General features: G+C 36.2%; 1 protein-coding gene across 1 annotated transcript; it reads right to left on the reverse strand.

Moving 5' to 3' along the window:
- Nucleotides 1-1,459: 1,459 nt before the first annotated feature.
- LOC100814875 (eukaryotic translation initiation factor 5B) lies at nucleotides 1,460-11,454 on the reverse strand. Its single transcript, XM_003556100.5, has 13 exons — nucleotides 11,280-11,454; nucleotides 8,942-11,184; nucleotides 7,818-8,308; nucleotides 7,624-7,731; nucleotides 7,438-7,538; nucleotides 6,478-6,568; nucleotides 6,274-6,384; nucleotides 6,134-6,199; nucleotides 4,504-4,563; nucleotides 3,840-4,397; nucleotides 2,666-2,785; nucleotides 2,169-2,288; nucleotides 1,460-2,072 (listed from the first exon to the last, which is right to left on the reverse strand). Exons 2-13 carry the CDS (start codon nucleotides 11,115-11,117, stop codon nucleotides 2,007-2,009), a joined length of 4,068 nt encoding a protein of 1,355 aa, XP_003556148.1. The 5' UTR covers nucleotides 11,118-11,184; nucleotides 11,280-11,454; the 3' UTR covers nucleotides 1,460-2,006.
- Between the last annotated feature and the right edge of the window lie 1,513 nt (nucleotides 11,455-12,967).

The raw sequence follows: 12,967 nt of genomic DNA on the forward strand, positions 1-12,967 counted from the left end.
CTTAATAAGAGAACTAACAAGTATTGGTGATATTTAGGAGATTTAAATAAGTGACACCACCAGCACACAAATCCCTTTTCATTTTCTTCTCCTTAAGAAGAAAAGATAGATCAAACACATTTAAATAAAAAAAAAACACAAAGATTAAAAAAAATCTAGAATTATTGCCAAAGCATATAGTAAAAAATATTTTCTAAATCAATTTTATTGTAGGAGTAAAAGATAAAGGATAATTTTTTTTCCAAAAGTTCCTTCATCTAGTTTATTTTTTCAAAATTCTTTTTAAAAATTAAGTTGTCTCCGTCCCTATTATTTTTAAGGCTTAATGTTATTTTCCATCCATTATATTTTAAGTTTTAAAAATTTTATTTTAGTCATTTATATTTTTAAAATGTACCATTTTAATCATTCCTTTAATTTTAGGTTTAAAACATTAGTATTTTGTTAATATTTAAATTTTAAAATAACTAAGTTAATATAATAACAACTAAAAATTGTCATTACCTTTATTTTTTATTTTAAAAATTAAATTACTAAAAAGAATCATCTCATTCAACCTAATCTCCACAACCACCGTCCAACTAACACCACCGTCCAAACATCCCACCTAGGCACACAGGACTCATCGTTGGTCTTGTCGTGTCACTTGATATGGTGCATTTTGTGGTGGTGTATCTAATAGAAATTTTATGGAATTGTGACACTGTAAAATAAAGATAGTAATGAATTTTAGTTGTTATTATGTTAAATTAATTATTTTTAAAATTTAAATATTAACATAATATTAACATTTAAACAAAAAATTAAAAAAAATTATCAACATAATACATTTTAAAAACATAAATAACTAAAATGAAATTTTAAAAACTTGCTATCATTGTTTTGAAAAAATATGCTTTAAATTCAAAATAGGAGCTTTAAAACTATTTAGTAATTTTTACTTTATTTAGCCTTTAAAAGATAGGTAAAAACCTCAAATAAAAATTAATCATGAACAAAATTAATAAATACGAGAAAGAGAGTAGGGAGTGAGAAACAAAAGAACCTAATTATTTTCCTAAAAGTTCCTTGTTTTTGTTACAGAAAATTCTTTTATAAAAATTAAGTTACAGAAAAATATTTTTATTTTAATTTTCCTATATTTTATAAACCACCCTCTGGATATCTAACGCAAAAAGTATATTACCAACATTTAAAATACTTAATTCAATTTATTTTCTTAACTTGTACTCTGGGGCCTTAGAAAACCTAGATATATAATAAAAGAATTAAATGTTTATTCATTTATTAGCTGTACATTTAATTTATATTTTATAGTATTAATTCATTATCGAACACGCAAAACAAAACCTTATTTTGGCATTCTACTATGAATTCATTTTTTTTTCTTTTCTACTCTAACCTTTGTGAGTCCTAGAGCTATGGATTATGGAGCTGCAATGCCAAAAAAATTCAAACATTTCAGGTTCCACGTGGCTTATTGAACCTTTGCCATTAATACCAATTTCCATAACCAAATGCTTGGTAGGAAACACCAAAAGGATACATAGCCCGCGAAAAATAAAGTGCCTCTCAGCTACAAATGGAAAAAATTTGTACAATAATACACTAGGAAACCAAAAGTGAACAACTTTTTAGTCAAATCAATTACTTCCGTAAAATTTTGCTTTTCCTCACTGAATTGCATTTAGAACCCTTATTTGCTTCCATGTATGCCACAGATATGTATATATGGGGTAGTAATTCACAATTTTGACCTTGCCTGTTTCCCTTTCCGCACCTTTTTTACCTGCGCTTCTCAGCTGACAAAGAATTGGAGTTTCGTCTGTTTAAGTTACTTTTGCCTCTCCATGACACAGCCATCTATCTGAATCATTGCATCATCTTTACTGGTCTCTGGTGGATCCAACCGCATGCTCAACAAATCCTTCAAAGTGTTGCATAAAACCAAACATTTCACTAAAACCTTGTTTTTTCTTAAATGAATGCCCACACATCAAGTCTCCTCATTGTATCTTGAAAAGATTCTTCAATTTCACAACCAACCTCCATTCCTCCATATTTAGTTCATCCTATATCAATCAACAGGCATAACTTAAGAGACATTTTCAACTAAATCCATAAACAGTTAAATACACATTGCTCATGATGCATCATCATAAACTTACCCGATAATTAGCTTTGAGTATATCGATAGATCTCCGTGAAATATGGCTTACAAGTTCATCATCAATCTCAAAGTGCCTCCCGAACATTTTTTGTTGCTCTTCAGAATTGCTGCCAACAATCTGTCAAACAAATTGGGTAAGATTGACACCAAGTATACACAAAGCAACAAGAAAACCATTCCATTTCCCCCATCATCCACCTCTTCACTTTTTCTCTCACCATATTCTCAATAACCATGTCTAATTCACGTGCAAATCATATAAATGGATTATGACATTTTGTCAATGTAATAAAACTATTACTTAAAATAATTTAAATCAGGCATTAATGATCTTTTACCCTTTTTAACATTTTGCAACTAAACGATAAGCTTGTAGCTTCTTGTTAAGTACATAGAAGGTTTTTAATCCATATTTCAAATTCCATTTTCATTGGGGAAAAGTTTGAGTTTAGAGAGGTTCATTATAGAGGATCTAATTTCAGTCCAAGAACATACCTTAATGGCTACTTTCTGCCCCTTCTTTGCATAATCAACAGGTTTGTGGTTATTCTCAATGGAGGCAATGCGACCAATATCAATGAACTCTCTAGAAGGAATGCAAATTGGAGTCCCAATCTGTCAAATAGACAAATATTAGGTGCAAATTTAAAGAAATCAAAACAATTAACTTTTATGCATTGTGCATTGTGCACAACAGACTTCACAGCATAACCCCATTGCTAACATCATAAACCCAAAAGCTTAAGAGGATAGGGTTCACATAGACAAATGAAAAATATGTTAAGCATTTGATGAGGGCAAGCATACATAAAATGAACACACAATAGCAATAATTATAAAACATAAGTGCAAAATCAAAACAGGGAAGCACAATGTAGAGTCAGAAAAATAAAACCTGAATTTACATAATTTGAGTATGACTACTGACTTATTAGATGGAATAAAATAGTGAGAACAAGTAACCATTTGGACAAAAAAAATTCAAGCTCTCCAGCATTTTGATACAGAATGGATATAAAAATAAATAAATTAAATCAGCTGATAAATTATGATCAAGCACAATATTCCAGTTCTACATTTAGTTTATACTAGTGTATATGACAACACCAGTTTAATATGTCATAGCTAGAGACAAACAATTTTAATAGTGGAGATCTCCTCCAAACTTAAAGACTCCATGTTAAAATCAATTGTTTAATAGATCATAATAAGGAACAAAAAAAGTCTTCCAAGTGTGATCAACAGACTAAGGCTATTAGTATTTGAGTAGGTGAAAAATGAGGATGAAAATGAAAAACAAGGAGGATACAAAAGTTTTAATTTCACTAACTGTTGCTTGGTAAAGGGTCAAAAGTCGCTTTCAGCTCACTTCCACATTAAAAAGTGACCAAAATTTATAAGGTGGGTATTCCACTTTCACTCTTCCAATACTTTTGCTGTACTAACAACCAGCAACTGTGAAATAATTTTCATTTCAAAATTTCCGCCTCCCCATTTTCCAACAAGTCAGACAATTGCTAATTCCTTTGTAAAAAATAGGTCCAAAACGAAAATAAAACTGTTGTATTTACTCCAGGCCAAAAGTACCTTGTATCAAGAAAACTGTTATTCACCAGAGACATGCAGCCATATTAAAAAATAAAAAAAACCCATCAATAAAAAATATTACCTTTAAAATGCCTTCAAGGATATCAACTCCCAAAACAATTGGGTCCTTCTTGTTGAAAATGCAATTTGGTAAGATACTCATAACACATGGGAAGACTGCCTCATCAGCAGCTTCTCTCTTTTTCTCCTCCTTAATGTTGTCAATATAAGCTTTAAATTGGTCAAACAGATGATAAATGATATCAGCAATAAATATCTTGACACCCAATTCATCTGCCAGTTCCCTGGCCTCAGGAGTAACTTTGACATCAAATGCCAATATAGCTGCATACTCTCGTTTTTTTTCAAGCATTACACTGGCCTTCATTACATCCTTCTTATGTACAGGGCCTATGCTTATACCACTAACTGGGATACTCACTTCTGGAGTTTTCAAAAACTCCAGTAATGCTTCCAAGGAGCCAAGGGTAGATGCCTGTACACAAACACCCTCCCCAGTCCTGTCAATCCTGCTCATTACTGACCGCATATCTTCCATGGCTGATTCTTTAACATCTTCCAAATCATCATCAGGCTTCACCACATATAAACCAGTGCCAGCGATGGCATGTTCAAGGCCCTGAATAAACACAAAATAAAAACAAAGCTTAGACATTCATAAGCATAAGAAAGACAATTGGATAAAAATGGCATAAAAAGAACCAATCAATATCACCAAGAAGTACCTGAGCAGTGATTTTTATACCCATTGCAGCTTTGATTTCTTTGTGATGAAGATATGTTCCCTGAAATTAGACCATATATTACTGAGTTGTGATGAGCAAAACATACTAAACAATACACTCCCTCTGCCTAGACGGAGTTTCTCATTATAGAACATATTACACAATAAACAAAGTATTGATGTTGATATATGCATGGATGAGATATTAACTTATTCAAATAGTTTTCTTGTCAAAATTAATCATCCAAGACCCACCCCACATCCAAGAGGGCTATTTTTGTATATCAAATGGTGAGTGGAATAAAATGGAATGGAGTAGAATAGAATGGAATGAATTTCCATTTCATAGTCCAAATAATTATGATGAAATGGAAATGAATAAAAAAAAGGCTGGTTCCATACCATATCCTTCAAAATTGAAGGGTAAGGGAAAGAGGAGCCTCATATGGTATGAAATGGAATGCATTCCATCAGGTTCCATTCAATTTCATATTATTTTAAACCATCTAAACAATGGAACCTATTACTAGTCCATTCCATTCCACTCCATTTCATCTCTTTCCATCAATCCAAACATGGCCTTGGTAACATAACACCATAAATTTCTATGATTGGAAGACCTCTTCCAACAATTGATCCACATGAATAGAACAACATGAAGAATGAACAACTGGCTGGAACATTTCTTAGCTCTAGATTATAGAAATCTTAAAATTATCTAGACAAACAAATACATGCATTTAGTAACATGAAAATATGGGTAAGTCTTTCATTCACCATCAACAAAGTTTTTGACACATTTTGAAAAATGAACATTCTCTTTCATATCCAAAGGCATGTCTGCATACACTCGCCACATAGGCTGCAGCTACAAGCCCAGTTTTCATACCACACGTAAACTCTCATTGTCAAACTTAGCCTACAATACTAGATTTACACACAGTTTTGGCCTCAAAATGCACAGTTATGATTGATTTTGTTAAACTACAAAATAATGTAGTGCTAACTAAGTATAATATAATTTTTTATATTACTTTGTATGCTGTGTTATTAATTTGAAATGTTAAATAATAATTTAAATAATAATAATAATTACAGATATGTTATAAAATTATGTTTGAGGAATTAGAATAAAAGGATATTTATTTTAAATAATACTATATGAGAATGTAAACTCTTACAAGTTCACTTGTCAAGCTTACAAGTTGAATTTACCTTAGTGTCAGCTAAGTTCTTCAGGCAGAGTATCTTAACAGTTACTAATAGTATGCTTAGCAATTGATTTGTTCAAGTGTTAGAACCCTCTAACAGGCAGGGGTTTCATCTGAACCAGTATATTATTTACATTAAGAATTGTCAATCACACTCCATTCTTTGGCATATGAATGAGAAAAAAATCCAAATAGCAAGTGAATGCACCCCTGATTATTGATCACTGGAACTTATTAAAATTTCAAATGTCTCTTTTCCTTCCAAAACCATACTTGTGCATGAAATCGATAAATTCAGACCAAATAAACTCTTGCTCACATTCATAGTAGAGTTATGTAGCAAAGTTCTAATTTTCCTATCAACTTATCAAGTAGTAAATGTGACAACAAAATAAATAAACAGTAATTGTGTGGCTGTACCTTGACACGAAGTTCCTTCATCGGATGAGGTGTCAATAAAGCTCGAATTGTGGTAACTATAGGACCCTACAATAAAATTTCATTAGGCTGAACTCTATCAGGTACTAATAGATGATGCAGTGAGAGTTTAAGATGCTTACCTGCATTCCGCAGACAACTATTTGTTCTCCTTCATGAAGAACACCATTAACTAAAACAACATCAATAGTAGTTCCATGGCCTTCAACTACCTTCACCTCTAAAACAGTGCACTGGTGGCCACAATCAACAAACAATTAGGTCCGTACAGTTAAATTATCATAAAGCATTCAACCAGCTTTTATATTATGTGACAATAAGCTAACCTGCACTTCTTCACTGTATGTAAGTTTCTCAACCATTGTTTTTTGGGTCCATTGAATCAATAGTAATAACAAATCGGGAATTCCTTCACCGCTGAAATATTAAAAAATAAAAACTCAGACAATACAACACCATTCACTCACAGGAAAAGCATTAAGCAGATTGTGCAACAGTTTTAGGCAACACTAATAAAAAAGATAGATTCTGCCCCATTGCAAAGTTTGGGCAATTCTCTAGATGTGCCATCCCAAGATATATGGAAATGTGTCCCCACTTATCATACACCTACCGTCTTCTCCCACACTAAATCACCATTTTTCCAATGATTTCAGGTAGAGCTATGATTGAACCCATTTTGAAACATTCCAAAGAAATTAAGATGTTCTGGAACACACTCAAATATTAGAAGCAGCAAAAGATGCCTCCTAACAGTGTCAAAAATGCTAAAAGCAGATGGACAGAAATTGTTCAAAACCAACAAAATGTTAGATTTAGAAATTGGGCTCTACTAAAATGATGACACGTGTAGTAATATTGTGTATATTACATCAGGCACTAGTAAAAATCTTGTGCAGGTAATCACAATTCAATATTTTTATTGAATATACATGCATACCCATAATCCCATACACTATTTTTCCCAAAAATAATAATTTCAGACATTTGTGTCTCTTGGTATAATCCCATTTGGATTTTGGAATGTTAGGTGTGTGCAGGAACAAGAGCAGTACATCGGTCTCAAAAGCATAACCCATCCATTTATTAATGACAAACGAGACATCAGCATTCATAAGACCAGAGAACTTGATCCAATGGCAATTTTCACCACATAAAAGAAATGGCAAAAGCCCAACTATGTCTCAAAAACCAGCCATTGTGCAATTACCAATCCAAAATTATTTTGTTTCAGACAGGAGGGTGAGATGGGCAGAGTATTATGGCTACAAGGCTACTATGATTACCTTATTGCACTTGTAGGCACAATGCTGAACGTTTCTCCCATTTCTTTGTTTTTATAATACAACTCGGTATTCAGCCCTTGTACTTTGAATTCAGTAATAATCTAGCAATGAAACAGAAGAAAATTAAGATTGCAAACAATACCAATTGTCTGGTACAGCCGCTGAAGAAAAAAATTCTTTTGCTACCTGAGTGAGCCTCATATTAAACTCATTTTGAACATCCTTAGTCTGCTGCTTCAATGCTTTAACAATTGGAGCATTCCGACATGTTTTCCACCCATAAAGCCTGTCAACCTGCAACGTTTCAAGAACAGTGTGAAAGACAAGAGCATCACCTATTTAAAAAAACAATCAAGAAAGTGTAAGACATAAATACTCACCTTATTCAAGGCAACAATGAATTCCGTATTCCTCATTTTTAATAGATTTAGGGATTCTATTGTTTGTTGCTCTAACCCATGCATAATGTCAACAACCAAAATTGCAATATCACATAGACCTGAACCCCGAGACCTTAGGTTTGTAAATGACTCGTGCCCTGGGGTATCAATAACCAGTAGACCGGGAACTTTCAGCTTTGCATCAGCTTTCAGTTCCTTCGTTCTTTCCCGTATGTTCTCAGCCGGGAAGTATGTAGCACCAATCTGTTGTGTGATGCCACCAGCCTCACCCTCCTGAACATTAGTACCTCGAATACAATCCAGCAGCTTGGTTTTGCCAGTATCCACATGCCCCATGATACAGCAAATTGGGGAGCGGAGGTTCTCATCACTAGGTTTAGGAGGCACAACAGACTTTCTTGGTTCCCTATTCAAGTGAGGATTAATCTGCTTTCCATTTTCAATTTCTTCAGCCACAGGCTTAGTAGCACCTGTTGCATAGGAGGAAAAAAAATAATTTTTATATTAGCTGGGAAGTAGTTATTAGTAAAGAATCAAAAGATTAAATTTACTAGGGAAACAAAAGTATAAGCCAAAATCCATCCACTCAACCCCTCAGGCACTTGGAGACACACAATAACAACTAAACACATGCTACAGGGAGATTTACTTGGGTCAATCAAACACCATTGTTTTAATCCAATGCAAGGGTGGAGATAAAACTACACATTGTTATCATATTTAGACCAGAAAGAATGCATCCCACTGCCAGTTTCATGTTTGACACCAATTCCTGTAGTCAGTAGAATCTCTGGACAATTTACTGCTTTATGAAAACAGATGATAATAACATTAATATAACCAAGTCACTTGCTAGCAGGAAAAAAATTCTAAAACTAAGTGCTTGGCCCAAAATTCAAAGCACCACTATTTCTAGTTCTATATACCAAAACAAGTTCATAGATATGTAGATATATTCATTAATGCTTATAAGCTATAATAAGGGTACCACGATAGGGACCAGAACTCTACAGCACCAAGCTTTTCATTTTCAACCATCCAAGTGGTTTCAATTTCAGGCAGGATAAGAACAAGTCAAAATATGAATAAAATGCAAATCTCACCAGCATTCTGAGCAGGTACAGCATTTTTTATCTCCTTCTTGACGATAGGTTTAGGCTCTGAGTCAGCCTCTTCATCAGCAAATGCACCTTTCGTATTGAGATTAACATCATCCCAGCTTTTTGCATCCCATTCATCCTCGTCATCATCTTCCTCACCATCCTCTTCAACAGCTACAGGAAGTTCAACTTTGTCATCCACCTGGACTGACTCCACTTCTTCAATCTTTTCTGGTTCCTCTGAAGCTACATCAGTGGCAGTCTCCTTTGCTTCAACACTTTCAGCAATCTGAGCAGCAGCAGCACCATTCTGATTACGGTTATTTGGTTTTACCTTCTTCGTTTGATATATGGGTTTTTTGGCTGGAGCACCAGAGTCCCCACCAGGGAGAGTCATGCCCCCTGTGTTATTGAGAATCTGCTTCCTCATTGCCTCTAGACGACGGGCTTCTTCCTTCTGCTTACCAGTTAACAGTTTACCTTCTTGCTTTTTTTTCTGGAGTTTTTCCTTTTCTCTTTCCTTCTTTCTACGTCTAGCCTCTTCTGCTTGTCTCTCAAGTTCCTCTTGCCTACGTCGCTCCTCTTCCTCCTTCCTTAACCTTTCCTCCTCTTCTCTTTTCTTCCTTTCTTCAGCCTCTTGTCTTCGAGCTAGTGCCTCTTGCATCTCCCTAACATGCTTTGGCACTTTCTTATCAGCTGCTTTTTTAGCCTTTGAATCATTCTTCTTTGGTTCAATTACCTCAGCTTTATCTTCTGCTGTTTCATTTTCTGGTACAGTTCCTGCTACTGCTGCTGCTGCTGCTGCTGCCGCCGCAGCTGCCTTCTTCTCCTTCTCCTTTTCCTTTTTCTTCTTCTTCTTCTTTGCAGCAGCTGTGTCTACAGTCTCCTCTTCACCCTCCTTTTCCCCCGAAGCATCAGCAACCAGTACAACTTCAGGAGTAGGCTGAACTTTATCATCCTGGGGTGGAGTTGAGGGTTTTGGTACAGGAGGGGTCTCACCAAGCTCTGCAAGAAGTTTGTCCAAATCTTCCTCCTCTTGAGCAGTTCTTCCACTCTTCTTCTTATTCTTCTTTTTATTTTTGGAATTTCCAGCGACCTCTTCACTCTTATTTACATTGCTGTTGCCAGCATCAGTACTACCAACACTGGGTGCCTCAGGATCCACTGCATCCATATTTTCATCACTCCCTTTGGCAGCAGTACTACTGCCCTTCTTTTTAGAAGACTTCTTTTTACCTGAAAATGCAACTAACGAAACATCATCCTCATCTTTGTCATCACCTTCCTCAACAGAAGCACCTTTGCTAACAGAATTAGCAGCCTTTTGGGAAGACTTCTTTTTCTTACCAGAGAAAGTGATCGGTCCAATATCGTCATCATCATCATCACCACCACCATCATCCTTATTCTCCTCTCCATCATCAATCTCACCAAGAACAGCAGCTGAAAACACTGAACCACCCTTCTTACCTCCTTTGGAAGACTTCTTCTTCCCAGTGAAAGCAATAACAGGCTCATCATCATCAACATCGTCATTCTTATCATCCACCACCTCACCATCCGCATCGTCATCAATAGCATCAAAAGCCGAGGCAGAGAACAAACTGCCACCGCCTTTCTTCGAACCCTTAGAGGACTTCTTCTTGCCTTTAAAACTAATCACTGGCCCATCCTCCTCCTCACCATCATCAATAGCATCAAAAGCAGATGCACTGAACAAACTACCACCTTCTTTCTTCGATGCCTTCTTCTTCCCCGTAAAACTAACCACAGGTTCATCCTCTTCCTCACCATCAACCTCACCGGTTAACCCGGATTTCTCTTCATCATCATCCCTCTCATCACCGAGCAAATCAAAGCCAGAAGCAGTGAACGCACTGCTCCCACCACCTTTCTTATTCTTCCCCTTCTTCTTCCCAGCAAACACAATTTCAGGATCATCTTCATCCTCATCAACATCATCATCATTACTCTTGGCTTTAGCATTACCTTTCTTACCTTTCTTCTTTCCCGCCACGACGGGTTTCTCCTCGGAAGCCGGCGCCGGCTCCTCGGAGAGCTCCGTTCCGATGGAATACTCGTCGTCGTCGATTAACACTGCCTTCTTCTTCGATTTACCGCCGCCGCCTTGCTGTACCGCGTTCTCTTCGTCCCTCGCCGTCGGCTTCTTCTTCCCCATGTCTGATTAGGGTTTTCTCTTCTCCCGCAAGCTTGAGTCTAAACGACGCCGCGTTCGAATCACGAAACTGCAAAATCGAAAGGGAAAACGAAGAATAAGATCAATAAGCACAATTTCTACGCCACAGTAAAATTAAAAGTGCGAAATTCGTGTAGGGCGCACCGTGAGTGAATCTGGTGGCGACGCAGAGGATCTGCGATGAAAAGAGAAGCAAAACGCGCGTTGCGATTGCTTTGAAGAGCAGCGAGAAAAAGTGATGGTTCTCGGAAACGATAGTGCGGCGGTGAAGGAATGAAGCAAATATTTAAGCCCTGAAGGAATGGGAGTGAACGAATTATGTGTAAATTTTAAATAGTATTGTATACGTATTTGTGTACGTATGTATAGGCAATGATAAAATAGGCAAGAGTATTAGTGTTCTTGTTCTAGGGTTGTATTTTTTGGTCCATCTGACGCTTGTAAATTATTTTAGGCAGGCCTAAATATGTTATTTTATGCATAAAAATAGGTTGTTTTAATGTTATTATCTAAAATTTATTTTTGGTCATTTCTATACTTGGGAAAAAAATTTAATGTAGTATATGTGGCTAATTTCATTTTTTTAAGTGATGATGAGTTAGGCGGAGTGTCACATCATCAAACATATCATATCATTATCTATTAATTACTTTGTTTAAAAAATTCAATTATTATATTTTATTAACTAATAAAAAAAATGACTTCCCCTTGGTAAGATCAAATCCGTCGTCATGCTCTCCACTTGCTCGCCTACCTCCCTTGTGTTGCCCATCATCGCCTCCGCTCCTACCACCTCATCCTCTGCCTTAGGTCCATCGACCTCGCAGTTGGCTTCGCCCCCACGGCTGACCTCGACCCCCGCCTTGTCCACGTCAACACCTCTCATGTTGGGGAGATCACGGACACTATCGTGGCAATGACGTGTGGTGATGAGGTTGGTGGTGCCTATCGTGCACACACTGACCTAGTATGGTAGAGGGTCGTGGTTGTGCGCAAAAGAGGGGTGGCGGTGGAAGGATGAAAAAGATGAACTGTCTTGGGTGGTGCTGGAAGGATGAAGAAGATGAATAAGGTGAGGCGACGGGGCCAGGGATGGGTTGTGGGCTAGATTGTGAAGGAGGAGGAGGAAAGGAGGGAGGTGGTGGTGGAAACACTGTTGGCGGTGATGGCCACGGTGGAGAGTGGAGGCACCTGAAGGAGAATTCGGTCACAACTATGGCGATGCAGGTGGGTTTGATGAGAGGGAAGAGAATAGGGTTGAGTGACATGTAAGAATGATGAATTTTTTGGTACGTGTCAATGATTAGGCTTGATGATGTGACACTTCATATGTCACATCATCACTTAAGAGAATGAGACTAATGACAAGTATTATATTGAAACATAAAAAAATTTCAGGTACGTAAATGACCAAAAGTAAATTTTAGGTAATAAATTGAAAACAACCTATTTCCAAGTATGAAAAACATATTTGACCCATTATTTTATTTATTGTCATTATCTCATGTCCATGATACCTTAGTAACCTTGGTGTCTTTTTATTTGGGGATTATTATTGGTCCTAACTCCATTTGTTATTGGCCCTTAAGGGGCTAACATCTTTTTTTCCCACAAATATCTTTTCAAAGAAATATGATTATGTTGTATAATTATATAACAAAATCATGTTTTCATTTGTATACTGAAGGGGTGCGAATAAAAATAAGTAATGAAATCTTACTTTTGTTATTTTCTAAAAGAGGTGTGAAAAAATAGCAAAAGCACGATTTGGTTGCATACTATACAACGGAATCATGTTTTCATTACTTTTTGAAGGGGTGCGAAAAAAACAA

This window comes from Glycine max, chromosome 20 (assembly GCF_000004515.6).
Source record: "Glycine max cultivar Williams 82 chromosome 20, Glycine_max_v4.0, whole genome shotgun sequence".
NCBI classification, from domain to species: Eukaryota; Viridiplantae; Streptophyta; class Magnoliopsida; order Fabales; family Fabaceae; genus Glycine; species Glycine max.